Source organism: Triticum urartu, chromosome 4 (genome assembly GCF_003073215.2).
Source record: "Triticum urartu cultivar G1812 chromosome 4, Tu2.1, whole genome shotgun sequence".
In the NCBI taxonomy this organism is placed as follows: Eukaryota; Viridiplantae; Streptophyta; class Magnoliopsida; order Poales; family Poaceae; genus Triticum; species Triticum urartu.
Window position 1 is genome coordinate 404,332,755 of NC_053025.1, and position 25,884 is coordinate 404,358,638.

Below are 25,884 nucleotides of genomic sequence, written 5' to 3' on the forward strand. Positions count from 1 at the left end.
TAAGTTAAGGCATCTACGAAGCTCGGTCTTCAGGATGCCTTACTCATCTTGTAATGTCTTCTCATGTGGCAAAACTAAAATAAGGTTGCCTTTTTTTTTTAAACATCAGTACATACAAGCACTTATATATACACGCATACACTTATCCCTATGAACGCATATAAGCACATCATATCCTATGAGCACCTCCAAGAGACTGAGCCGACATATCATCTTGAGATTTTATAAAGTCATCATAGACGCCTCGTAGTCGACGGGAACTACTGAACATGTATCGCCGGAAATTTTTAAATAAATTCAGGATAAATGCGAGCATCAAAACTTGAATCGTACCATTGTCTACCTAACCATCCAATCATAGGATGGTTCGCGAGGCTGCCTTATTAATTATTGTACATACATCCTTTAATTATTTTGCCACGTCAGTATTTTGCTTGCATGATATTCTTCTTGGCACTTGTAGACCGAAGCCGCTCTGGCCCGCCTCTCAGCCCTTGTACAATGGGAGGTGCTTAAAGAGATGCTTAGAGAAATAAACCGGGTGTTTCTTAAGCACCGGTGCTTATTTGTACAGGATAGACGCTTAATGCTTAGGCCTTGTATAATGGAAGGTGCTTAGGGGAGGTGCTTAGAAAAATAAATCAGGCTTTCCTTAAGCACCAGTGCTTATTTGTACAGGGTAGACGTTTAACTAAGCGTCTCTTCTATAAAAATAGGCACTAGTACTTTAGAAAAACTTGGTTTATTTTTCTAAGCACCTCTCTAAGTACCTCCCATTATACAATGTCTAATTTGTATAAGATAGACGCTTAACTAAACGTCTCTTCTGTAGAAATAGGCAGCGGTGTTTCAGAAAAAACCCGGTTTATTTCCGTAAGCATCTCCTCTAAGCATGTGAGGCCACGAGGAGCGACCATCTGGTTTTGAGACAGCTCACGAAACCTCGTCTTGTCCTCCTCTGAGCCGGCGGCGAAGCGAGCGGCGGCGCTCTTCTCGACGACTACGTGGAGGAGACGAACCCGGCCATAAGTCCGTGTGGATTCAAGGTAGGCTTTGCTGAATCCCAGTCGAACCTGTGCTTCATTTTTGGCCGGATTAGCAGGCTAGGGTTTCGTCCGCGTTTGTGCAATTGTGGGTGGCGATTCCGAGCCCGGAATCTTGGGAGAAATCCGTCCATGTCCCCTGTGCTGCAGCACATTTTTTCTTCCACTTCTGCGTTGGTAGGAAGAAGCGGGTCTAGGGGATCACCCCTGCTTCACTGCAAGCCTGCGGTATTACTACTATTTTGTGCTCAGAACTTGAGGCTTCCATTGCACGGCTTCGATGTTTATGTTACATTATGGCATGTAGGATATCAATTCATTTGCATTTTTATTCAAGAACATTAGTCTTATTTTATCTGTTTTTCTGTAGAAAATGGATGAGAAGCCATACGATGGTGAAGTATTAACTCGTCGAGTTGAAGAACTCCAGCGGGGTACTCACTCATATCTGTCATATACAAGATTATCATTCATTCGTTTATACTTTCAATGATAACCCTAACATACTGATTGTTTCCTGTGCCAATAGAAGTTGCTCTCATTATATATAACACTTCAGCCTGCAGATTAGTGATTAGTTTGGCTACATTGTTTTCTCTGTGCAAGTAGTTCAATTCAGGACCCTCACCCCTTTTTGGAATGGAGGCACTCCAATGGAAATTCAGGGGGAATCGTACTAGTTCCTGGCTTCCTTCAATAATGACCTCAAGATATAAAAGCGGATAATGCACTAGAGTTCCTTCACTAATATGTACCCTGTCATAACTCAGCTATTCTCGCATATTTGAGTAGATAATTTTTGCGAAGAATGCAATAGTTTTTTTAAAATTTCTTTCACTCTGTTAATGGTGGCTTGCTGTACAATTTGGGAAAGTACATGAAGTAGCTGCTGAAGTCCTTGGCTAATTATGTTACATTGTTTCTGATAGACATTTTATGAGTCTTTATAATAATTCCAACCTTCTACAGCTTTGTTCAGTCATAGGAGTATCTTAGTACGCAGCAGTGTTGCTTCCTTTGGATGTCATGTGTACATGGTTAACATGTTGGAAACTATTGGCAGATGTTACTAGTAATCAGAGATTTTCAATGGAAGATCAATGTACCTATTTTCTCATACTTCAGATTGATGACCTTTTGAATGGAGAGAACACCATGTTCTGTTTTCTCAAGCTGCTCATGTAGACTAGTTGTTTTGGGAGTAGTTCCAGTTTTCATTCTTGTATTTCTTTTATGTGGGGGTATAGGTGTACACTTATTGATTGAAATATTCTTTGTTTGTCAGAACGTGATGAACTGAGAAAAGATATCGAGCAATTATGTATGCAACAAGCTGGGCCTGGTTATGTTTCTGTTGCAACTCGAATGCTTTCTCAGAGGTGCTTCCATAGGTTCTGTCCATGTTCCATTGTTATCATTGTAGTGAAAGTAAACCAATGTTTTGTTTTAACTATCCAGGACAACAGCTCTGGAGCAGGATATTGAGATCCTTCAGAAGAAGTTAAGTGGATGCTTAAGAGAGAACCAAAATTTGCAAGAGGAGCTTGCTGAGGCTTATCGAGTTAAGGTGTGCTTCTCTTCCTCGCTGCACTATTGTTTGTATCTGCATTTCTTTTTCTTTCTTCTGATGATTGCTTTACTTAAATTTTCAGAGCCAGCTTGCTGATTTATATGGTGCTGAGCTATCAAAGGTTTCATACTTTGACTTGTACAATCGACTGTTGTTGTTTTATCAATAATGTTGTAACTTTCCGATCAAAAAATAAATAAATAATGTTGTAGCTTTTGCCGACTAATGTTTAGTGGCAGATAATTTTATACTTCTCCATCATCCACGTACAAGCAGTATAGGGAGTGAAGTACCTTGAGCTTGAACATGGCATGCCATATCTATGCTCACTTATAGCTAGACCCACATATCATTCAGACAGTGCACAACTAAACAAAACACTAACAGTTGTGCTTATTTGAAATCTGCAGCCTGAAAGTAAAATATCATTTCAAGCATGATAGGCATATTCCGAGTCTTGGTTGGTCTTTTTAGAGAAGGTACCCTTTGGGACCTTTGCTTAATATTAATTTCACTTCAGTTAACTTGAAATAGACAATAAAGGCCTCATATGCTTACTTAAAATTTGATATTTTGTGGAATTTAGGTCACTAATTCTTTAACGTCCTAAAGTTCTGTTTACAAGAAATCTAGCTTATTGTGGAAATGACCTTCTATCCTGCAATGACAATGCAGACCAAGGAGCTAGAGCAGCAAGTGAGGTTTTTCCAGAGCAGCGTTGCTCAAGCATTTGCTGAACGAGATGGTTCATTGTTGGAGGTTCTTCTTGATTTACTTATTACGTCAATTCTGTATCTAAAGATGTAATGCTTTATACATGACATTTGAAATTGGTAGTGTGAGAAAGCAAAGGAGCGAGAAGAAGCAGGGTTAAAAATGTGTGCTACCTTTGAGGAAAGGTACTGTTACTCATTTCCTATTTCACATGTCTTGAACTGTTCTCTGGTATTTAAATATAATTGGTTTACTCTAAGAAAGATGAAATGTTAATGTGTCGTTTCACCAAGTTCCCCAGAGGCGAGTATAATGGAAACTGACTGGTATCTACAGTATCAAAGATCTTGACAAATAAGTGGTCTTGCAGTGTTTTTCTTTTTGGATGTGAGTTTGTTGGTTGTAAAATGGCCAGCATCCGATATTAATGTTGGCTGGTGCATTGACAGACCTGCAACTGCACATATTATGAGACACATCCTAATAAGAAAAGGGCACTAGTTAAGTTTGTAACAATGTTCTCTTGTTTAGCGAGGAAAGTGGAATCTTAGACCATGTACAATGCTAGGAGCTTAGAGCAGTGCTTAGAAAAACAAACCATTGTTTTCTTAAGCACCAGTAAATCTAGGAATAGTTTTCGATTGACCGGGTGCGCTGGGTCGGTTTTTGCGTCCGGCCTCGTTTGTTTCAGGTGTTAATGGGCTAACTCTCCTAAAAGTTTGGTTTAGTTTAGTTTCTCACAGCAAATGGGTGGGTATGGTCGGCTATGGGCCCAAACAGATCCGGTTACAAACAGTTTCAATCCACAGTTTAGACCGGTTGGTGGTATAGGTTTCGCTCCAAGTTCTCCAGCCCTACAGACACACAGTCTTCTCCGCTCGTCGACCACGCCTGCGACCGCCGCAGCTCGCCGTTCGCGACGGCTGCCGTCACTGCTCGCGCACGGCTCGCCAGCCCCCTCTGCGAAGACTATTCGAGGAAGGGAAATGGTTCCAGGAAATGATTCCAACCCTTACGTGCAGATCAGCAAGGGCCAGATCGGAGTTATTCGGCAGGCCGGCGGCGACTCCAGCATGTGGAGGAGCGGCAGGCGCCATGGTCGAAAGGAGAGGTGCGTCTGCGAGCATTGTGGAACATGAGACATTAAAGATGCCCTCTCGCGACGGGTGAGCGCGCCTGGTGGCGCCGCCTGATCTCCTCATTCCGGCCACCCCTGCATCCAACTCTTCTCAACCCGGAGCTCTGCTCCCTCGTGCTCCCGGCCATCCTTGTGCGCCATGGCTCCTCAACCCTGCTCCCAGCCCGTGTCCGCGCCGCAGGCAGCGGCGACAACGGCTGACCATCTGCCTGTGCCGGGTGCCGTCCCTGTGTCCTGCTGCTCATCAGATGTGCCCCGGCGTCCTCCTGCTTGGAGATACAGGGGGGAGAACGCGGGCATCATTACCTCGTGCGCGGGCCTCGGGAAGCCGGTGACGATGGCCACTCCATGCACAGATGGTTTTCGAACCATTTCAGGAAATGGTTCCAACCCACAGATGGACACTCAGTTTTAGTTCAGTTTGGGTGAAAAGTCAAATAGGTTTGGTTTTGGTTGGGTTGACGGGAATACAAATAGGTTTAGTTCGGTTTGGGTTGCCAAGTTTATCCATTCAGGTTTGGTTGAGGTATGGTGTAGTTTTCAAACTTTTCTCAGGATTAAGCACCAGTGCTTATTTGTGTACCAGAGGCGTCTAAAGCAAAACCGATTTATTTTTCTAAGCACCTGTACTCTACAAATAACCACTAGTGCTTAAAGCAAAATTGATTTATTTTTCTAAGCACATAGCATTGTACATGGCCTTATTTTGCCAGTGCTTAAATTTTCTTAACTTCCGGTGCGAGTTAAAATTTGTGCTGTGCATCTTGTTAGCATCTCTAACAAGACATGCGTACCATACTAAATGTACTGACACAAAGTTTAACTGTACATTCTTTACACAATTACTCCCTCCGTCCCATATTAATTGATGCTGAAACGGATGTATCCAGACGTATTTCACTGCTAGATACATCCATTTGAGCGTCAATTAATATGGGACGGAGGCAGTATATCGTTAGGGTGGTGACCACAGAACTTATTCTTTCTGTTTCTGCATTTGGTAGTTTCTTAAATCACAACTACACTTCACATAAGCTTTATTTAAGTATCCCACATTCAACGACGTTATGGAGAATGTCCTAGATTTGCTGCACTTTTCAGATAAGTGCAGAGTATCATGATTGTTAATTGGCAGGACGAGAGAATATCAAACTGCAATGGAAGATCAGAAACGTTTGAACGATGACCTGCAAATGGAGTTGACAGAACTAAAAGCGCATACAGAATCTTCCTTGAATGTAAGCATGCTTTTGATTTCTTATTGCCATTACTACCAGCATAAATCTGTGCAAGTTCACTTAAAAGTTTTTTTTCATACTGAAAAAGTACCAGATTTTAGTTGAGAGAACTAAAAGAGCATCCTAAATCCCTCTTGGATGTGCGCATGTTTTGTGTTGCTATGTCCGCAATGATTATCTGGTAATTTTTTCTGTTCAATGAAGGATTTAAAGGGAAAATCTTACCACTATAAGTTTGTAAATTTTTCTTTTGACATTGTCCATTTCATTTTTGCCACAGGGCTGTGTCACTGAGTAGTTGGCCCAACGAGAGAATGAAAAACAAAATGCAAAATATGGCTTGCTGTCAAAATCCTGAATAATGTCAGGATTTAAATAGTCTTGCCCATTTTTCCCGTCCAACTTTCTAATGTAAATTGCACTAAGGAGGACGTATATTATTGAGTGGTTTTGATGGACGCCTGAGTGTAAAATAATTTCCTTGACCTACTGCATATTTTTTATTTCTAATGTATGTGGTTGTCTGTACCTCGCCATCTACACTCAGTATATTTTAGATAAAAAAAGAATCCAACTGGGATCTGCCCTCTTTCATGCTGATTTGACGTGTTCAGTTCGCATCATTTGCACCACCCAATATATATCAGAATTGATCCTTCTTGATTGGGAGTTTGATGATTGATTCTGTTTCAGGTTATTAAAAAATTCTACGAAGTTCGTTCCAGAGAATGTGAATGCCCTTCAAACATTACTTTTGAAGAGAAATGTTCAATTCTTCTAGATGATTCTGCTGACAGTTGGAGTTTCAACCTGGATGGCGAAACCTCAACTTCGAAGTACATTGTAAACTTAAATCACTTTATCCATGAGAGATAATAATTCACTTGCAGATTGATATGTTTTATTTTTTCACTGTTTCAGTTTAAAATATACTCCTTCCGTCCCAAAATAAGTGTCGCTGATTTAGTATTTTGGGACGGAGGGAGTACCTAATACTTCTATTGAATTTTTATAATCCACTGTTGTAGGATATGTTTGTCTGGACAAGTTTATTTTGGGAACCTTAGAAATGCAAAAGATAGGGATGTGTTAAACTTTGATGTCAGTTATCACGATTTTCTAAAATTCTAATAGGAAGCATCTCTACTTTGAACTTTAGCTTTCTCTAGTATAAATTACAGGACCTTACACGGAGACAGAAATTACAAAGTAACTGCATGTCTGATGGTTCTCAAGATTGTAAGTAAATAGTTATTCTATTTATAGGTTCGACTCTGCTAGAGATGATCATGCCCTCTCTGCCTGAATTAAGCAATGTAGTCTCAGTATAGAAAAGGACCTGGCTGTCAAAAATTCTCATTTGCAAAATCGATGCTCCACTGGTAATGTAGAAGTTTCCACATTCTGTATTATTATATATTTAAATGGCTGGAATAGTGGAATATATCGAAGTATGTTATAGACATAATCAGTTAAACTTAGTCAGACGTTCTGAATTTCTGATTGGGCAACATTAATAAATAGATAAATTAATAACATAAGCCTTGTATGCTTCTTTACAAGCGGCACACCAGCAAACTTATTTTTGTTACTTGACAGTTTCAATAATTTTATTGTTTCTAGTTGTATACACATTCACTGATCTTTTTTATGTAGGCATCTCTAGAACAGGAGAATGAGTCGCTTAAAGCTAAAATATCTAAGCTGCAAAGCAATCTAAGAATGGTAAGGTAAGTTTATCCATAGCAGAGACAAATAGTTTTTCGGCTTTCCTAAGAGATCTGTCATTTGGATGTCCAGAGTTTCGAAATTGAACATCACTTGCAAAGAAATGCACGAACACTGGAAAAGAAACAGGTACAAAAATTCAACTTATCATATCATTTTTTTTTTCTGACGGCACCTTAATGCGCTTAATGATGTATACACTTTGGAATGCAGGCACTCAGTGATGATCTTATGAGAAATGGTCTGTCTGCTCTTCAAAAAGTCTATACATATCAAAGGGCTGAAATTATGAAAATATTGGAAGAAGAATCACTTCTGTTAAGCACGGCTGTTAATGAGATTCAAGACAAGTTAACTCAAATTTGCATCAATGCTGAGATCATGGGTAACCCTGTTGGGAAGATGCAATGCTGTGACAGTAGTTGTAAAGACGTGCATGTTACTATGGATATTGGCCCTGAAACCATCCCCAAGGTTTGTTCAGAACATAATGAACTTTCTCAAGTCTTGCTTTTATGCGGAACCACTTCCTCTAGGAACCTTTTCCTCGATCTAGATTTGTGCTCACGAGTTATGGTGTAACTTGTGAAGAAATTGATAAATATTACTTAATAGTGTCAAATCTCCAGAACACCTTGATGAATATATCCTGGGTTGGCATACTTCTTTTTTACATTTAAATCAGATTGACTATTTATCTTGTGTAAGCAAGATACCATGTCCTTGCTTTTTTTAGATAGGTACTTTGTTGATGTGTTCCCCCTCTTTTTCCCGAAGAAAACATTTCTTGTAACACCCTGTTTTTCTGGGGTTCATTTTTTTAAAGGCAAAGGATGCTACACATTACTCAGATAATACTTTAGTACTGTATTTTAGTTGGACACATTGGAATTAATTTGTTATACCCTTTCTTATGCAAAATCAATTCCAAAAGCATTTGGGTTTGATTTTTGCAACTCCAAGTAAAAGCATTTGGGACAGAGGTAATACATGAGTATTGTTTGAATAATACACAACATCCTTTGCCTACTCTTCCGTTCCTTTTATAAGGTGTACTTTTTTTTCAAAAGTCAAACTTTTCTCTCCTTGACCAAGTTTATAGAAAAGACTACCAATATGTACAATACTAAATAAGTAAAATATGAAAATATATTTCATGATGTATCTAATAGCACTGATTCCTTTTCTTAGATGTTGCATCTTTTCTAGAAACTTAGTGAAGGATAGAGAAGTTTGACTTTTGAAAAAAATTAAGAGTTAATTACACTTTTGATACATAAACTTGCACTTGATGTACAGATTCATACATAAACTTGAAAAATGACACAAATCAGTCATACAACGTGTTTCAGGTACATTCAAGTACATTTCTGTCGTTTGCCGTTAACACTCCGTTAAGCTCTGCATGCCAGTTGGTCCACACTCAATACCTGCACATGGGGACCATCTGTCAGTGGCAAAGAAAGAAATAAAAATATAGCAAAACAATTGCGCGCAGTAGGAATCTATCTCGGCGCGTCACCTATCACGCTCCAGAAGCCAACCACTACATCACCTGCTACTATTTGTTAGTGTTACACATAGTTAACTTTTTGGATAGCAAGGAAACAATTGATCTGAAGCGAAATAGGCGCTGTACAAGGGGTTCGAACAATATTTTGAAAACTACTTTTCGGTTTTATTCCGGGAGGGACCGGAAAAAGTAGTTTCCGAAAACTCAGAAGTTTTGGTATTTTTTGTTCAAAATTTCAAAACAATTTTGAATTCAATTTTTTTGGTGTAAACATATATTCCTTTTAACCCCATATATGACAAATTGTGCCTCCTGTTCTAGCGGTCAGCTTCACTTGTTTATTCAGAGGGGTGCGGGTTCAAGGCATTGCTATGGTGCCTCGTCCATTTTTTCTTATGAAGAATGTTGAATATAACGCTAGAAAGGTCCAGTTTTTGCAAGATGTTTCGTGCGCCTTATCACTTGGAAGAATTTTTTATGTGAAAACATATGAATACGAGTTCTATTTGACATTATCTGACCTTGTAAATTGAAAATAAATAATTTTTTGAACGATATCAAAAACATTCGGGGCTCACCTAAATTTTCGGTAACCGGTCGACCGGGGAAAAACGGAGTTGAAAAACGCATGCACACAGTAAATCCTGTGCAATACACATTCTGGATTTGAATCAATTTACCTAATAAAATATATAATGGACTGTATGTTTGTACTAACAACAAATGCATCTGGTGCACTGGCTAACGCCTGAAGCTCGCTACGTCGCGAGTTCGAGTTCTGCTGGTTGCATTGCTTTTTGCTACATTTCTATTTCTTTCTGACACTGATAGGTGGAACCCACGCGCAAGTATGGAGTGTGGGCCAACTGGCATGTAGAGTTAACGGTAAACGATGGAAATGTACTTAAACGTTACCCGAAACACAAGTTGTAGGACCGATTTGTGCCATTTTTCAAGTTTATGTATGCATCTGTACATTGAGTGCAAGTACATGTATCAAAAGTGTAATTAACTAAAAAATTAATACTCCCTCCGTTCCTAAATATAAGTCTTTTTAGAGATTTCAAGGACTACATACGGATATATATAGACATATTGTAGAGTATAGATTTCACTCATTTTGCTCCGTGTGTAGTCCGCATTAGAATCTCTAAAAAGACATATATTTAGGAACGGAGGGAGTACATCTAGAAAGGATCAGAGGGAGTAGTTCCCTGAAGACTGGATGTCACAATTCTCTTTACAATTATATGACTTAACTTGTTATTGCATATATTGTAGGGTGATGTTCCTACAGGTTATTCTACAACTTTTGATGATTCAAAAGCACTTGCTCAAACTTTGCAGGAGAAGGTACAGCGTTACGCTGGTGCTTCTTTCTGCTTGAAATTCTCATATGGGCCTTTCTTTATATTAAATAATCTCACATTATGTTGAAATCTACTACAGATGGAGGCGCTTATGCTTTTCTCACAGGAACAAGAAAGATACCTGTTGGAAAAACAGAAGAACCAAGCTATTATAGAGGACCTTGAGAAGAACTTATCTCAAGTAGTACTTCCTACACTTTTGATGTCCATTATTTTCCTTTTACAATCTTTACAGTCTTATGAATCTTGAGTTATGCTGAGTGCTTTAAACTGTAAAGTATATGGAGAAATTTCACACGAATATTATGCCAGTCCACTTTTTTCTACTAGAAAATCAGTATTTTCTGGAAATGCAAAATTAGAGGTGTGGTTGTTATAGTAAAATCTGGTGAAGTCCTATTGTAGAACCGAACCGGAGCCGGAACCGGAACCAGAGCATCGGCAGCAGTCAATGCACAACTGTGAGGGCTAGGGCTACTGTACTTGTTTAGCCATGTCACCAAAGTCTGGACTAGTTGTCGACCTCCGATGGTGTTTTGAATTTAACTGTGAGTTCATCGGCGTACACAGACGCGTGGTTAGTTTACATAGATGCAAGGACTACACCATTAACACCGGTGAACGATTATTACTATGATGGTCTATGAAACAATTAGATCTGTTCAACACCTTCAGTGTATCACATGTTTGGAGCTAGTGCAAAAAACTTAAATTATTTTGCAATTAACGCTCCAGCAAATATCAAGGACTTTATAGAGGCACGGATGAGGCTGGATTTAGTATGCAAACAGGCCATTCTGTTTTCTGTTTTCCTCTTGGACTCTTCTCTTTCACAGCATCTTGGAAGTTTATCTTTACGGTACATACTAGAGCATGCAACATTGGATGCACATCTTGTAACTTGCTTGTACCTGTTCTATACAGGTTAAAGATGAAAAAGTGAAGGTCTTGATGGAGTTAGCAAAACTGAAAGAAGCTTATCTCCTGAAATGGTAAGCTTTATGTGCAGCAAATCATCATACTGGATCATGTTTGTAATATTTACTTAACATTTTGAGTATCGTTTCCTGGGTGTAATATACATTCTTCTTCTTATCACTATATATATATTTTCTTCTTATACAGCAGCTCTACTGCAAATGATGGTCATGGTATTGTTGATACTCCAAAAATCACTTCTGGGCATGACCAACAAGGGATGCTGAAGACTATTCTTAACAGAACATCTCTAAGACAATGGATAAAAAAGGAAAATAATACTGGGCATGAGAGCTCTGGTGGAAATGACCAGACAGTTTGTAGAGGGTGCTCAGTAGATCTATCAAGGTTTCTGATAATACACACAAATTACTTTTTTGGTTCATTCCCATCACACTTAGTCTTTCTATTAGCTAAATATGACCCCAATATGCTGCATCCTAGACTATATTTTTGCCATAATCTTATCTGCACTTACAATTTTGTTCTGCGAATTTTTTAAATTTCATGCTACTTCATGACAGGATGAAAGTTGAAAATGCTACCCTTTTGGAAAGTGTTGCTACTGTGGAACGTCTCACTTCTTTGGTTCATAGGCTGCACAGAGTGCTTATGAAGGTAGGGCACTTTTCTTTAATCGAATTATTAGCTTTAGCAGTATTATGTGATACCCATCTTTTGTATCCTAACCATTTTTTGTCAGGTATATGATGATGTCAAATCCGGGTGTTCTTTGGAGAGTAGTTATGAAGCACTGAGCAGTCTTATAACAGAAGCAAACCTTATGAGAACGGCTCTGGGCGTCGTTCTCCCAGTAAGCTGGTCAGGGGATTCATCAGGTGGTATCACTTCAGACTCGCCTAAATCATCAAAATCCGAAAAGGTGGATCCCCTTGGTTCCGCTAGCATGGAGATGTTGGAGCTACTTATATTGGCCGCGGATATCCTCAGAGAGAGCTTCATGTTGAAGAAATGATTAAGGATTCAGAAGCATGTATACAATTTAATCTATAGAGAGAATTGTCCGCTTGAGTTGATTTCTTAATGTGCACTGCTACTGTGTAAATGTGCGGAAGTGGAAACTGCTGCAAAATGTTTGTATATGAAGCTGATGGTCTGCATGCCAAAGAGATGGTAAATCCTGCAAACTGATGATTTTGCATGTCAAAATTTACCAGCTAGTACTTGTTGACAAATTACATGCATGAGTGAGCGTCTGTGCCATTTTTAATCGCAAAAGATGACAAGAGTTTGTTCCGCAAATTCGCTAAGCGGTACGTGACCAGCCAAGTGAAGGCACAATTGTAACATGCGGTATCACTCAACTATCTAACTACAGATAAAAACACAAGCAATTAAGTAATGGAGTTGATCATTAAACCACCAACTGTTCAATTATTTATTTATTATATCCAAGTACAAGCCTCACTTTATTCTCGCTTGCAACAGTACATCAGGATCAAATCGACGGTGATGCAAGAAGCGTGGCTTGTTACTAGTAGGAAAAGGGTCAAACGTGAAGCACATTAGTGCCGGTTTGAATTTGAGCCGGCACTAATGTGTACATTAGTGCCGGTTCCAACGGCTAGCCGGACCGCTCTCATTAGTACCGATTCGTGGCGAACCTTTAGCATCGGTTCGTGTCACGAACCGGTACTAAAGTGAGTGGTGGCATGATGTTGTCAGTCCGGGGCCCCTCCAGCACCTTTAGTACCGGGTCGTATTACGAACCGGTACTAAAGGTCGTCCTACATAGACCCTTCGTCCACCCGAGCTCGCTCTGTTCTTCCCTTTTCCCCTCTCCTCTCTGTTCTTTCCCCTCTTCCTCTCAAGCTCATCACACATTTTGCCCAAGATTTGAACGCCCCCATCCATTCAAATGATCACAAAGGTTAGCAACTCTTTCCTTTCATCTCTCATTGCTAGATTAGCTCATGCAATGCTTTATATAGTGATTGATTTTTAAGTTTAGTAATTTGGGAGAAATTATATATATGTGCTAGTATTTGATTTATATGCAATTTGAGGTCAAAAATAACACTTAGTTTTGCATATGTAGGTGTGGTTTATTTAGTACCTTCTAAATCTCCGTCGTAACCACCGTCAATCGCTCGCAACGTCCCATCGCCGGCACCACCTTGTGGTGAGCCTCTTGTTCATGAAGTTTTATATAAAAAAAATGATGTTTGTGTGATTTGGATATATAGTTACTCGTATAATTATCTTATCCATACGTTGTTTGTTATGCATAGTGCCATGGTTTTGATATCCGTCCCCGTCGGTCCTCGTCCGGGTTATGATTCGGATGTGGTATATTCTCTTTTAAAACTATTCATTGCATTTCATGTTTATGACAAATTATGCCCATCAAGTTGACATAGATATTTGTATGTAGGAGGTAGTTGAACCCGAAATTCCAATTGACCCTATTGTCGAGAGGTTAAATTTAGTTGAAAGAGAAAACGAGGATCTGAAGGAAAAATTGAAAAGAATTCCCTATTGTCGAGAGGTTAAATTTAGTTGAAAAAGAAAACGAGGATCTGAAGGAAAAATTGAAAAGAATTGAGGGGGAGAAGATGGAATTGGAGTTGCATGTTGCCGATGTCGTCGATGATCACAAGATTAAGATGGAGAAAATGCGCTTGAAGATTAGAAAGATTAGAAAATATGCCATTCATAGTGAGGCTTGATATCATTATGCTGTTGGATCAATTGTTACCTTAGTTGCGATCTTGATCGCATTTGTTATTGCATTTAAATTCTTTAGCTAGAGAGTTATTTGTTTATTGCATTGAAGTGTTGTATGCTCTTTATGTATGAACTTTATGTATTGTATTAATTTGATGTTTTCGGTGCTGTGTATTAAAGATGAGCCGGCAATGGATGTACGATGACCGATGCTCTCCCGAGTTCATTAATGGCGTGCGTACTTTTCTGCTTGCGGCTGAGGCAAACAAGCGAGCAGATGGTTTTATGCATTGTCCATGTGCTGGCTGTAAGAATGGTCGTAATTACTCTACGTCAAGAACCATTCACGTCCACCTGTTTGAGTCCGGTTTCATGCCCCACTATAATGTTTGGACCAAGCATGGAGAAAGAGGGGTTATGATGGAAGAAAATGAAGAAGAAGAGGACGACGACAACTATCCTGGCCATGTGTTCCCTGAATATGATGATACAACAATGAGGGAAGAAGCTGAGCCGGTAATGCGGGAAGAAGCTGAGCCGGCAATGCGGGAAGAAGCTGAAGAAGAGGCATCTGATGAGCTCGTTGATGATCTAGGTCGGGCCATTGCCGATGCAAAGAGAAACTGCACAAGTGATTTGGAGAAGAAGAAGTTGCAGCGCATGTTAGAGGATCACAAAAAATTGTTGTATCCGAATTGCGAAGGTGACAAGAAAAAGCTGGGCACCACACTGGAATTGCTGCAATGGAAGGCAGAGAATGGTGTATCTCACAAGGGATTTGGAAAGTTGCTGGTAATGATAAAGGATATGCTTCCAAAGGACAACGAATTGCCCGAGAGTACGTACCAAGCAAAGAAGGCTGTCTGCCCTCTAGGGTTAGAGGTGCAGAAGATACATGCATGCCCTAATGATTGCATCCTCTACCGCCGTGAGTACAAGGATTTGAACGCTTACCCGGTATGCGGCGCATTGCGCTATAAGGATCAGCCGCGATGACCCTAGTGATGTCGAGGGCGAGCGCCCCAGGAAGAAGATTCCTGCCAAGGTGATGTGGTATGCTCCTATAATACCACGGTTGAAATGTTTGTTCCAAAACAAAGATCATGCCAAGGCGATGCGATGGCACAGAGAAGACCGTAAGAAAGACGGAAAGTTGAGAGTACCCGCTGACGGGTCGCAGTGGAGAAAAATCGAAAGAAAGTACGGGAAGGAGTTTGCAGATGACACAAGGAACATATGGTTTGGTCTAAGCGCAGATGGCATTAATCCTTTTGGGGAGCAGAGCAGCAACCATAGCACCTGGCCTGTGACTCTATATTTGTATAACCTTCCTCCTTGGTTGTGCATGAAGCGGAAGTTCATTATGATGCCAGTGCTCATCCAAGGCCCTAAGCAACCCGGCAACGACATTTATGTGTACCTAAGGCCATTAGTTGAAGAACTCTTACAACTGTGGAATGGAATAGGTGTACGTGCGTGAGATGAGCACATGGGGGAAGAATTTGACCTAAAGGCGTTGCTATTCGTGACCATCAATGATTGGCCTGCTCTCAGTAACCTTTCAGGACAGACAAATAAGGGATACCGCGCATGCATGCACTGTTTGGACGATACCGACAGTATATATTTGGCTAATTGTAAGAAGAATGTGTACCTGGGACATCGTCGATTTCTTCCGAGTAGGCATCCCGTAAGAAAGAAAGGCAAGCATTTCTCCGGTGAGGCGGATCACTGGACGAAGCCTCGCCACCGTACTGGTGCTGATGTACATGATATGGTCAAGGATTTGAAGGTGGTCTTTGGAAAGGGTCCTGGTGGACAACCTGTTCCGAATGACGCTGACGGACGCGCACCCATGTGGAAGAAGAAATCTATATTTTGGGACCTGCCCTATTGGAAAGACCTAGAGGTCCGCTCCGCAATCGACATGATGCATGTGACGAAGAATCTTTGTGTGACCCTGCTTGGCTTCTTGGGCGTGTATGGGAAGACAAAAGATACACCTGAGACATGGGAGTACCAGCAACGTATGCACGGAAAAGACGGCATATATCAGGGTCATGCAAGCTACGCTCTTACCAAAGAAGAGAAGGAAATCTTCTTTGAATGCCTGCTTAGTATTAAGGTACCGTCTGACTTCTCGTCGAATATAAAGGGAATAATAAACATGGCAGAGAAAAAGTTTCAGAACCTAAAGTCTCATGACTGCCACGTGATTATGACGCAACTGCTTCCGGTTGCATTGAGGGGGTTCTATCGGAAAACGTTCGATTAGCCATTGTGAAGCTATGTGCATTTCTCAATGTAATCTCTCAGAAGGTAATCGATCCAGAAATCATACCAAGGTTAGAGAATGATTTGGTGCAATGTCTTGTTAGTTTCGAGTTGGTGTTCCCACCATCCTTCTTCAACATCATGACGCACATCCTAGTTCACCTATGCGAAGAGATTAACGTTTTTGGTCATGTATTTCTACACAATATGTTTCCCTTTGAGAGGTTCATGGGAGTCTTAAAGAAATATGTTCATAACCGTGCTAGGCCAGAAGGAAGCATCTCCAAGGGCCATGAAAATGAGGAGGTCATTGAGTTTTGTATTGACTTTATTCCTGACCTTAAGCCGATTGGTGTTCCTGAATCGCGGCATAAGGGCAGATTGGATGGAAAAAGCATGCTAGGAGGGGACAAATAATATGTATGGACGGACATTCTCTCACTGAAGCACACTACATAGTTCTACAGAATTCTGCTTTGGTGGCTCCGTATATGGATGAACACAAGAATTTGCTACGCTCCAAACACCCGGAGCGGTCTGATGACTGGATTACACGTGAACAAATCAGGAGTTTCGCCAGCTGATTGCAGACACGTACCATGCATGACACCTCTATTGAAGATGTACTTACTGTCCCAGTTACCATCTTCGAATATAATGACTTTCAAAGGGTACGAGATAAATGATAATACATTTTACACGATCGCCCAAAATAAGAAGAGCACCAACCAAAACAGTGGTGTCCGCTTTGATGCAGAAACTAAGACAGGAAAGGAAACATATTATGGTTATATACAGGACATATGGGAACTTGACTATCGACGTGGTTTGAAGGTCCCTTTATTTTGGTGCAAATGGGTCAATATGACACGAGGCGGGGTAACGGAAGACCCGCAGTACGGAATGACAACAGTGGATCTCAACAATCTTGCGTATGCAGACGAACCATTCGTCCTAGCCAATGATGTGGCACAGGTTTTCTATGTGAAGGACATGTCTACCAAGCCAAGAAAAAGAAAAGATAAGGAAGCGAATGCATCGTACGATGAGCCAAAGCGGCACATAGTTATTTCTGGAAAGAGAAACATCGTGAGAGTGGATGACAAGACAGACATGTCAGAAGATTATGAAAATTTTGATGAAATTGCTCCATTCACAGTGAATATTGACCCGAGCATCCCGTTAAATGATGAAGATTTTCCATGGTTACGGCGCAAAGGGACACACGCGAAGAAAAAGTTTCACACCTAAAGATCTGGGATGTGATCGGCTTCACTATCATCACTTTCTTCTGTGTTTCACACCCAGGAGGGAATCTCTGTAATAGTTAGGGTAGTTATGTGTTTTGGCATTTGAAACATGAAGAAATTTTATGTGCAAACAAATTCTTTCATGCCTTTACTGATTTTTTAAAGCTAAATGACCCTGGAATTGAAAAGCATTTCAAACGAACTCAGAAAAGGTTGAAATTGGTATGGTATCATAATTTCACCCACATAGCATGTGCAAAAAAGTAGAGAGGGTTACCACAAAAACTGGATGCACTTCGTGTACTAAATGGACAATCTCTTTCGAAGTATCAGGGTTTCGGACGAAAACTCATCCGTTACAAAAGGCATTTCATTTTTTAAATAACCTAAGCATTACCAAATTGAATATAATAATAAAACACACTAATATTAAACATAAGAAAAAAGAATCACTGAAAAATCTATTCTCAAAGTTAAGTTATTCACAAACTAGTGATTCACATAAATTTCAAATAAATCAAAATTTAAACTATTCAAATTTGTAAACTACCGGTACTAACAGAAAGTTTGTAATTTTTTGTACCTAAAGCAAAAATATTCACAAAGAAACTCTAAATACAGCAAAAAAACAACTCAAACAAAAATAAATAAAGCAAAAAAAAGAAAGAAAAAAAGCCCACCTACTGCGCCACAGCGGCCTGCATACGATTAGAAACCCAACCTGTTGTTGGGCCAGGATGCAGGCCCGCAAAGGCCCAGTAGGCCCACAGGGCAGCATAGAACATTTAGGCCCAGTAGGCCTGCTTTGGAGAGGAGCTTGAGGGAGCTACCGCACTGGGGCTTATAAACCAGTGCGGACGCCCCTCGGCTAGCAAGGTGGGACTAAACATTTCGCACCGCACCTGTGCCAGCGCACCCCCTTTAGTGCCGGGTGGTAGCACCAACCGGTACTAAAGGGGGGCCCTTTAGTACCGGTTGGAGCCACCACCCGGCACTAAAGGGGTGCGGTTCCCGCCGCTTGGCCTGGCCAAAACAGGCCTTTAGTACCGGTTGGTGGCTCCAACCGATACTAAAAGTCCATCCTATATAACTAAACACTTCAAAAATTTCAGTTTCTCCTCTGATTCTTCTCCTCTGCCCCGTCGCCCGCCGCCCCCGTCTCCATAACCCTCGTCGCCGCCCCCGTCCCCGTCGTCGCCACCCCGTCGTCCCCGTCCCCGTCCCCGTCGTCCCCGTCGTCACCGCCGCGCCGTCCCGGCCCGGCCCGCGTCGTCCCCGTCCCCGTCATCGCCGCCCCGTCCCCGTCGTCGCCGCGCGCCCCGGCCCGTCCCCGTCGTCGCCGCCCCGTCCCTGTCCCCGTCGTCGCCATCCCCGTCGTCGCCGCGCCCGTCGCCGTCCCCGTCGCCGCCCCCCGTCGCCTCTCGCCTCGCCGGTGAGCACACACACACATATAGCATTGTTAGAAAATTTTCTTTTTTTAGTTATAGAAATAGTTAGTTATATAGCATTGTTAGAAATGTTATAGAAATGTTAGAATTGTTAGAAATTTTTCTGTTTTTTAGTTATAGAAATAGTTATAAAAAAGTTAGAAAATTTTCTTTTTTAGTTATAGAAATATTAGAAATATTATACAAATGTTAGTTATATATATAGAAATGTTATAATTTTTTTCTTCTGTTTTTTAGTTATAGAAATATTAGAAATGTTATAGAAATGTTAGTTATATAGCATTGTTAGAAATGTTAGTTATATAGAAATGTTAGAAATTTTAGTTATCAAAATCCAATCATTAAAAAAATGTTACTTTTTACAGGCATATAGCTAGTATTTGTTCTCGACGATGCCCGGCTCGCATCCTCGCCGTCGACCCGTCCGCGACGACGTCCGGCTGACCCATGTCCGGGACTAGGCTCCGCCGGGCTGGCACTGGGAGGTGCTGCCTGGAGGGGCGCGCCGCTTGATGAGGAACGCGGCCCCGGGTCCCGTCGTCGACCCTGATCTCGTTTGGTGGCGTTCGCGTGGGCCAGTTTCGGTGCGGAGGGAGCCGGCCCCGCCGGAGGTGGTACGTCGCCGTGTCAGGGAGGAGGACGAGCACGTCCATCGCTACATGGTTGCGTTAGAGGGCGGCAGGTTCTCCAATACCTGGCAGTTTCTTTAGGGATCTCACTTCAGCTATGATCCTGTGAGGGTTCCTTCTCTTTGGGTGTCCATCGCCCGCGCTGTAGGAACCGCGAGTGTCCTAGATTCTTCTGTAGTATTCGATCTTTATTAGCTACCTAGCTAGTGATGTACTCGATATATAATATTTGAGACGATGTATTCGAGATTATATATTATTCGAGACGATGTATTTGAGATTATATTTATTATTCGAGATGATGTATTCGAGATTATATCTATTATTCGAGACGATGTATTCGAGATTATATCTATTATTCGAGACGACGTATTCGAGATTATATTCGATGATGCTTATTATGTACTATGATTGATTCAGTTTTTCCTTATTAATTGATTGCATCCATGCATTGTAATTTGAATATATTTCTTTTGGATTAGTTAAACAAAACCTATGGCGAACAATACCGGCAGAGAGGGAGAAGAGGATTATCCCAATATGGCCCTGTTCAATATCATACGCAATCCTTGCGGGCCAGATGATGATCATAATGAAGAAGATTATGATGGCTCCGAATATCTAAACAACACCGGGGAGGGTGATATGATATTCGATCGGGACGACCGAATTGATGAAGTCGTGAACTATGAACATGATGAAGAAAATGTTGATCTTGAAACAATAAAGACCGGCGAGGTATATATATTTATATAAACAGGCATCTGGTGATCATCACATGTTTTAAATGACTTCAAGATATATTAACGAATCGATCTTTCTTCTTTCAGCCATCCGGATCGAGCAAATCTTCAGGCAACAGGACGAAACAAGGCCCGAACAAAAAGTTGAAGGAGGGCGTAAAATACAATATCGAGGCAATCAGACCTAATGGCGAACCATTCACGCCTAAGAAGATTGCGGACAAGTTCGTTCGTCAGTGCGGAGTTCTTGTGAAGGACCAACTCCCGATCTCCCTTCAAGAATGGAGAGAGCCATCAAAGCCACGTCCAGGAGTTACTTTTGTCGACGACAGACAAAAACAGTTGCTTTGGGAAATGCTCATGGAACATTTCACCCTACCAGATCATTTCACAAAAGCAGATGTGGAGAAAGTCAAGGACGCTGCTCTTAGGAAGATGGCGGTTGCATTCAAGAACCACAAGATTCATGAATGGGCCAAGTATGTCAACGGAGGAAGGAAGACTCCAGTATTTGAGGGAACACTAGAGAACCAAAGTGCTCATTGGGACGATTTCGTGAAATTCAAGGATTTGGAATTATCTAAGGAATGGTCGAGAATAAACAAGGCCAATGCCGCAAAAAAGGATAAGTTCCATAAGCTGGGGCCAGGTGGCTATGCGGTGGGAATGCCTAAGTGGGATAAGTCTGAGAAAGAGATGCTGGATGTAGGTGTCACTCCAGAAACATTGAGCTGACCCCCCAGGTGCAGGACTTGGTTCTATGCACATGGGGGGGAGTTGGACCCGAAGACAGGCAAAGTTTCCAACAAGGCATGTCTGGACGGAGCCGAAGATAAGCTACTTGTTGCAATAGAAGAGGCTCGATCCAGGTTGTTCGATCCCAACAGAGAGAACGACGAGCTTACGCGTGCCCTGGGAAATCCTGAACACCCGGGAAGAACACGAGGCATGGGCGCTATTCCGTGGTATGAGGGGTTTTCGGACTGAAACGCCGACTACAGAACCCGTGCGAGAAAGAAGATTGCGGAGGATAAGAAGAGGAAGATGGAGGAGGAGCAGAGGAAGCTAGACTATGAACGCCTTCAAGGCCTAGAATCAGCGCACGCGGACTTGGCAATCAAATTCCAGCGGCAGCAGGAGCAGATCGACTCACTTAGCCAGCAAAGGGGGTCTCAGCAGTTAGCGGATGATCCACCAATGGATAGCACCGTCCCATCCATGCCGAGAAGCAGCGTGGATTCCGCCCCGGGCGATGCATTGCTGGATAGCTACCCAGTGGATGACATCATGTAGAACACTAACTACGAGCTACACTTCAAAATGAAGAACATATCCATGAAGGTGGCGGACGCCCTTGCTTTTACAAATCCCCACGAGGCAACCTTCCATTGCAACCCGATTCCAGCGGGCTATGCTCATGTCTTGGTTGATGAGGTGGTGGACCAATATTCGGGGCTAGAGCTTGACATTCCTGGAGGTGACGATGAGCACACACTAGGAGAGGCCAAGCATCGTATCATCCTATGGAGAAAGGATTGCATCATCTTTCGAAGGCCACCGACACCGCGTCATCCGACTCCTCGTCGCAGTCCGCCACCGAGTCAGTAGACTCCCGCTCCTCAAAGTCCACCAACGCATCAGGCCACTCCTCCTCCAAGTCCGGCACAGCTTCAGGCCACTCCTCCTCCAAGTCTGGCAAAGCGTCAGGCCACTCCTCCTCCAAGTCTGGCACAACTTCAGGCCACTCCTCCTCCAAGTCTGGCACAGCTTCAGGCCACTCCTCCTCCTCTAACTCAGCCACGTCAGCCGTCTTCGCCGCCTCAGCAATCACGGAAGAGAGCCGCCTCAGCTATGGTGCGTAGTGGTACAAGTCGAGGTAGTACTGCAGGTACAGGCGGAGGCAAGCGATTTCAATATGGTCCAAGCCTCGCGCCTCTTCCGCAGAGGCCTTATGACAAGTCCGAGGAGGAAAACGTAGCCATATCGAAGGCCGAGGTGGAAGCACATTTTGCATCGAAACCGCCACCGCCGCCAAGGGAGAAAGTGCCTGTGAAAAATATTGACCACTTCATTCGTATGGCTAGACCACTAGCTCCCAAGCCTGTTGACACAGACTATGAGCGTCACCTCAGGAAGTTAAATCGAGCACGTCTACAGAAAGAGGCGAGCTCGAGCTCGAGCAAATCAGCTGGCAAAAAATGCGGTAAAACCGTTCCCCAGCTGGGAGAACAGGCGGCGCAATCAATCCTCCCGCTTGTTGTGCCAACAACACATGAGAGTAGGCACGCCCAATATTATTGTGGGAAAACCGTTAACGTTCCCGGGCTGGGCGATGTGGTAATAACCGAGGAGCATATTGCGCAGGCTGAATCGATCGGGATCACTGTTGGACAACTCCTCGATATCGAGCCCATGTCTCCGACTAGAGAGGAGGAAATAAAACGGAAATATGCCTGGGGCCAACCTTTGGTCGAGCCAGAGGAGGTCAATAAGCTCCCAACGAGAATATATGCATTGCATCAATGGTACATGGAGATTACCAAGATTTCCAATCGAGAGTCCCTCATGGTGAATGTCAACGAGGAGCATTACTACCATAAGAAAGCTGTGATCGTTGAGTATTCAGAACTTTTTCAACTATACAATAAAGACGCACTCGACAAATCTATCGTCAGTTGCTATTGTCTGTAAGTGATTTCTTTCTGTAATTTAAGTCTCAAGCTAGCTGATCATTTTGATCAATCATTACCTGTAATTATCCTCACTATATTCTTTTATGTGGTATTATGCAGGATGAAGATTTATGAAATGAAAAAAGGTGGACGCTATGGCATTGGGTTCGTTGACCCAAATACCATTAATGAATACACATGGAAAATAGATCCATATCACGCAAAATGTGTAGAGGAAAGCATGCTACAGTTCTTCAAGGAACTCAAATACAATGAAGATATACTACTTCCTTACAACTTCCAGTGAGTCACACTGTCTTATACTACAAATTCTGTTTTTCCCTACTAGCTATAGCTACATGTTTTTGCTTACATATATATGCCCGCTTAATTAAGACATGCAAACGTGTGTGCATGCAGATTTCACTAGATCTTGTTAATCATTAAAGTTGATGAAGGAACAGTTGAACTACTAGACTCGCTACTTAAGAAAGCAAGTGACTACAGCATCGTCAAGGGGATAGTCAATAGGTAATTTCAATCATTATTAACTATATCTCGGCCTATTTAATTAGTTCGTCATTTCCTGATAACAACTATTTAATAATCCATTTATTCATTTTCTTTGTCGGTGGACAGGGCTTGGGCAAAGTTCATCAGGGTCACTCCAGGCCCATGGAAACAAAGTCTGAAATGGTATCGACCCAAGGTAAGTAATTAAGTAGTACTAGCTAGCTGCCATCTCTTTAATTATCATGCTTGATTAATTATTATCTGATCAAAATTCCATTCTCGTAAAGGCCCTGAAGCAGGCGCTGGGGAATGATCTATGTGCATACTACGTTTGCGAGAACATTCGCATGATGGCGTCCGAAAGGAGCAAATCTCAAAGACAGGAGTGGGTACGATATCGATTGTCAGAACAGTATTCACAATTTTTACACCATTATCAATATCTAGTCACACAACTAATACACATGCATATTGATCTCCTTCTTAACAGTTCAAAGAGGTGCGGGACAAGCTCCTAGCACAGGACCGCATAGAAGCAATTCAAGAGGAAATAGTGGGATTTTTGCTCGACCAGGTCATAGATCCCAAAGGAGAATACTATTACCCGCTACCGCCCCCATGAACCACTTCCAATTGTTATCGTGCTCCGAAGGCACCAATTAGCTAGGCTAATGCCACTGGCTCCGAAGGCACCAATTAGGAGAAATTGTATATATATATATACATGTGTGTATATATGTGTGAATTAATTAATGGTGGTTGTGAGACATTCGATGATATATATATGTATTATGATCGGTTGTACTAGAAATTCTATTTATATATATGCATAACGTGTACAATATGTAGTATCGTAAAATACCAGCAAACGAAAAAGAATTAAATGGAAAACACAAAATTAAATGAAAAAGAAATCATAAACCCAAAACCCCCTAACATTTTAATAACGGTTGGTGACACCAACCGGTACTAAAGGGCTCCCTGCCCCCGAAGCTGGCTCGTGCCACATGGTTGCCCTTTAGCACCAGTTCGTGCTGAACCGGTACTAAAGGGGTGGGGGCCTTTAGTGCCTACATTTTAGCGCCTGTTACCAAACCGACACTAAAGGGCCTTACAAACCGGTGCTATTGCCCGGTTCTGCACTAGTGTGTGGAAGTATAGGAGCTCAGGCGTAGTACTTGATCAAGCTGCTGTAGTTGGTCTGCTTGTCGAAGTATCGGTCCCAGAGCATGATGCCGCCGTAGTTGTCCTTCTTCTGCGCCACCGGCGCGACGCTATAGTAGACGTTCTTGGCGTGTACCCACTGGTTGGACTTGTCGTCCACCGTGAGCCCGACGTAAAACCGCGTGGCCGGGTACGCCGCCGTCCACTTGTCCCACGAGCCCTCCCACCCGAGGTTCTGATTGCAGCACTTGTCGCTCTCGTAGGTCCTCATGTGGACGCGCTCGAAGATCCCCGTCGCCAGCGCTCGCCCCACGTGCGCCGCCGGCGGGTACCCGCACCGGACCGTCGCCGTCAGGTGCAGCGGCTTCCCCGGCCCCCCACGGATGTTGTGCTTGGCCAGCTCTAGCGCCAGCACGTCGTAGCGGTCCGCTGACGTGCCGTGCTCCAGGAAGAGGTCGACGCCGTCGAGCCACGCGTCGCCGAAGGGGCGGGGGACGCCCGGCTTGGACCCGCCGAAGTAGGAGTTCCAGAGGTGGTCGAAGAGGTCGAGCGCGGAGCGGTTGGACGGCAGCGAGTAGCTGGTGCCGATGGAGAGGGAGACGGGCACGCCCTTGAACTGGCAATGCTTGATGTCGGCGCCGACGGAGGAGAGGTCGTGGCCGGAGAGGTCGAGGTAGTACTTGCCGTTGGCGCCGAAGACGTCGAGGAAGGACATGGTGACCATGGTGTACATGCCGGAGTCGCAGGCCTCACGCAGGGACCCCTTCGCCTTGTTCCGTCCCCAGAACACCGTCACCTGGCCGGTCTTCCCCCCCGCCGCCAAGGCCGGCGGGGTCAGGAATAAGGCCGCGACGACGAAGAGGAGGGCTAGGAGGTAGGCTAGTCTCCGGCTTCGGGCTGCGAGCGACGCCATTGTTGGTTTCTCCAAGTACTGGCTACTAGCTTGTCTTCGCTTGTTTGGATGAAGGGTTATTTAGCTCGAAGGGGGTATATATAGTGGATTTTGGAGGCAGATACAAAGAGACATATCGAGGTGTGGAACTGAGCTCGCTAGGGCTAGGCATAGCTGACTAGAGCACCTCTTTAGGGCATCTCCAGCCGCGCCCCCAACAGGCCCCCCAGGCCACTTTTCGGCGCCGGCGCCGAAAAAACGGCCCAGTCGCGCCCCCAGGATGCCGAAAATCGCCGGTTCGGACCTTTTTTCCGCCCGG

General features: G+C 42.9%; 2 protein-coding genes across 5 annotated transcripts; one reads left to right on the forward strand and one right to left on the reverse strand.

The window, feature by feature from the left end:
• Positions 1–879: 879 nt before the first annotated feature.
• LOC125551793 lies at positions 880–12,491 on the forward strand. 3 transcript variants are annotated; one of them, XM_048715140.1, is made up of 18 exons: positions 880–1,046; positions 1,414–1,477; positions 2,329–2,422; positions 2,502–2,610; positions 2,696–2,734; positions 3,289–3,372; positions 3,451–3,512; positions 5,601–5,703; positions 6,397–6,546; positions 7,360–7,428; positions 7,504–7,560; positions 7,645–7,905; positions 10,226–10,297; positions 10,394–10,495; positions 11,239–11,306; positions 11,443–11,640; positions 11,817–11,910; positions 11,996–12,491. In XM_048715140.1, exons 2-18 carry the CDS (start codon positions 1,417–1,419, stop codon positions 12,266–12,268), a joined length of 1,896 nt encoding a protein of 631 aa, XP_048571097.1. In that variant the 5' UTR covers positions 880–1,046; positions 1,414–1,416; the 3' UTR covers positions 12,269–12,491. The 3 variants fall into 3 exon arrangements, with proteins under 3 accessions (XP_048571097.1, XP_048571098.1, XP_048571096.1); XM_048715139.1 differs by having other exon boundaries at positions 881–1,046; positions 11,440–11,640; XM_048715141.1 differs by lacking the exon at positions 11,443–11,640.
• Positions 12,492–12,671: 180 nt separating this feature from the next.
• On the reverse strand, positions 12,672–25,586 carry LOC125551794 (xylanase inhibitor protein 1). Of its 2 annotated transcripts, none has more exons than XM_048715143.1 (2): positions 24,661–25,586; positions 12,672–12,785 (listed from the first exon to the last, which is right to left on the reverse strand). In XM_048715143.1, exon 1 carries the CDS (start codon positions 25,584–25,586, stop codon positions 24,675–24,677), a length of 912 nt encoding a protein of 303 aa, XP_048571100.1. In that variant the 3' UTR covers positions 12,672–12,785; positions 24,661–24,674. The 2 variants fall into 2 exon arrangements, with proteins under 2 accessions (XP_048571100.1, XP_048571099.1); XM_048715142.1 differs by having other exon boundaries at positions 12,672–12,782; positions 24,658–25,586.
• Between the last annotated feature and the right edge of the window lie 298 nt (positions 25,587–25,884).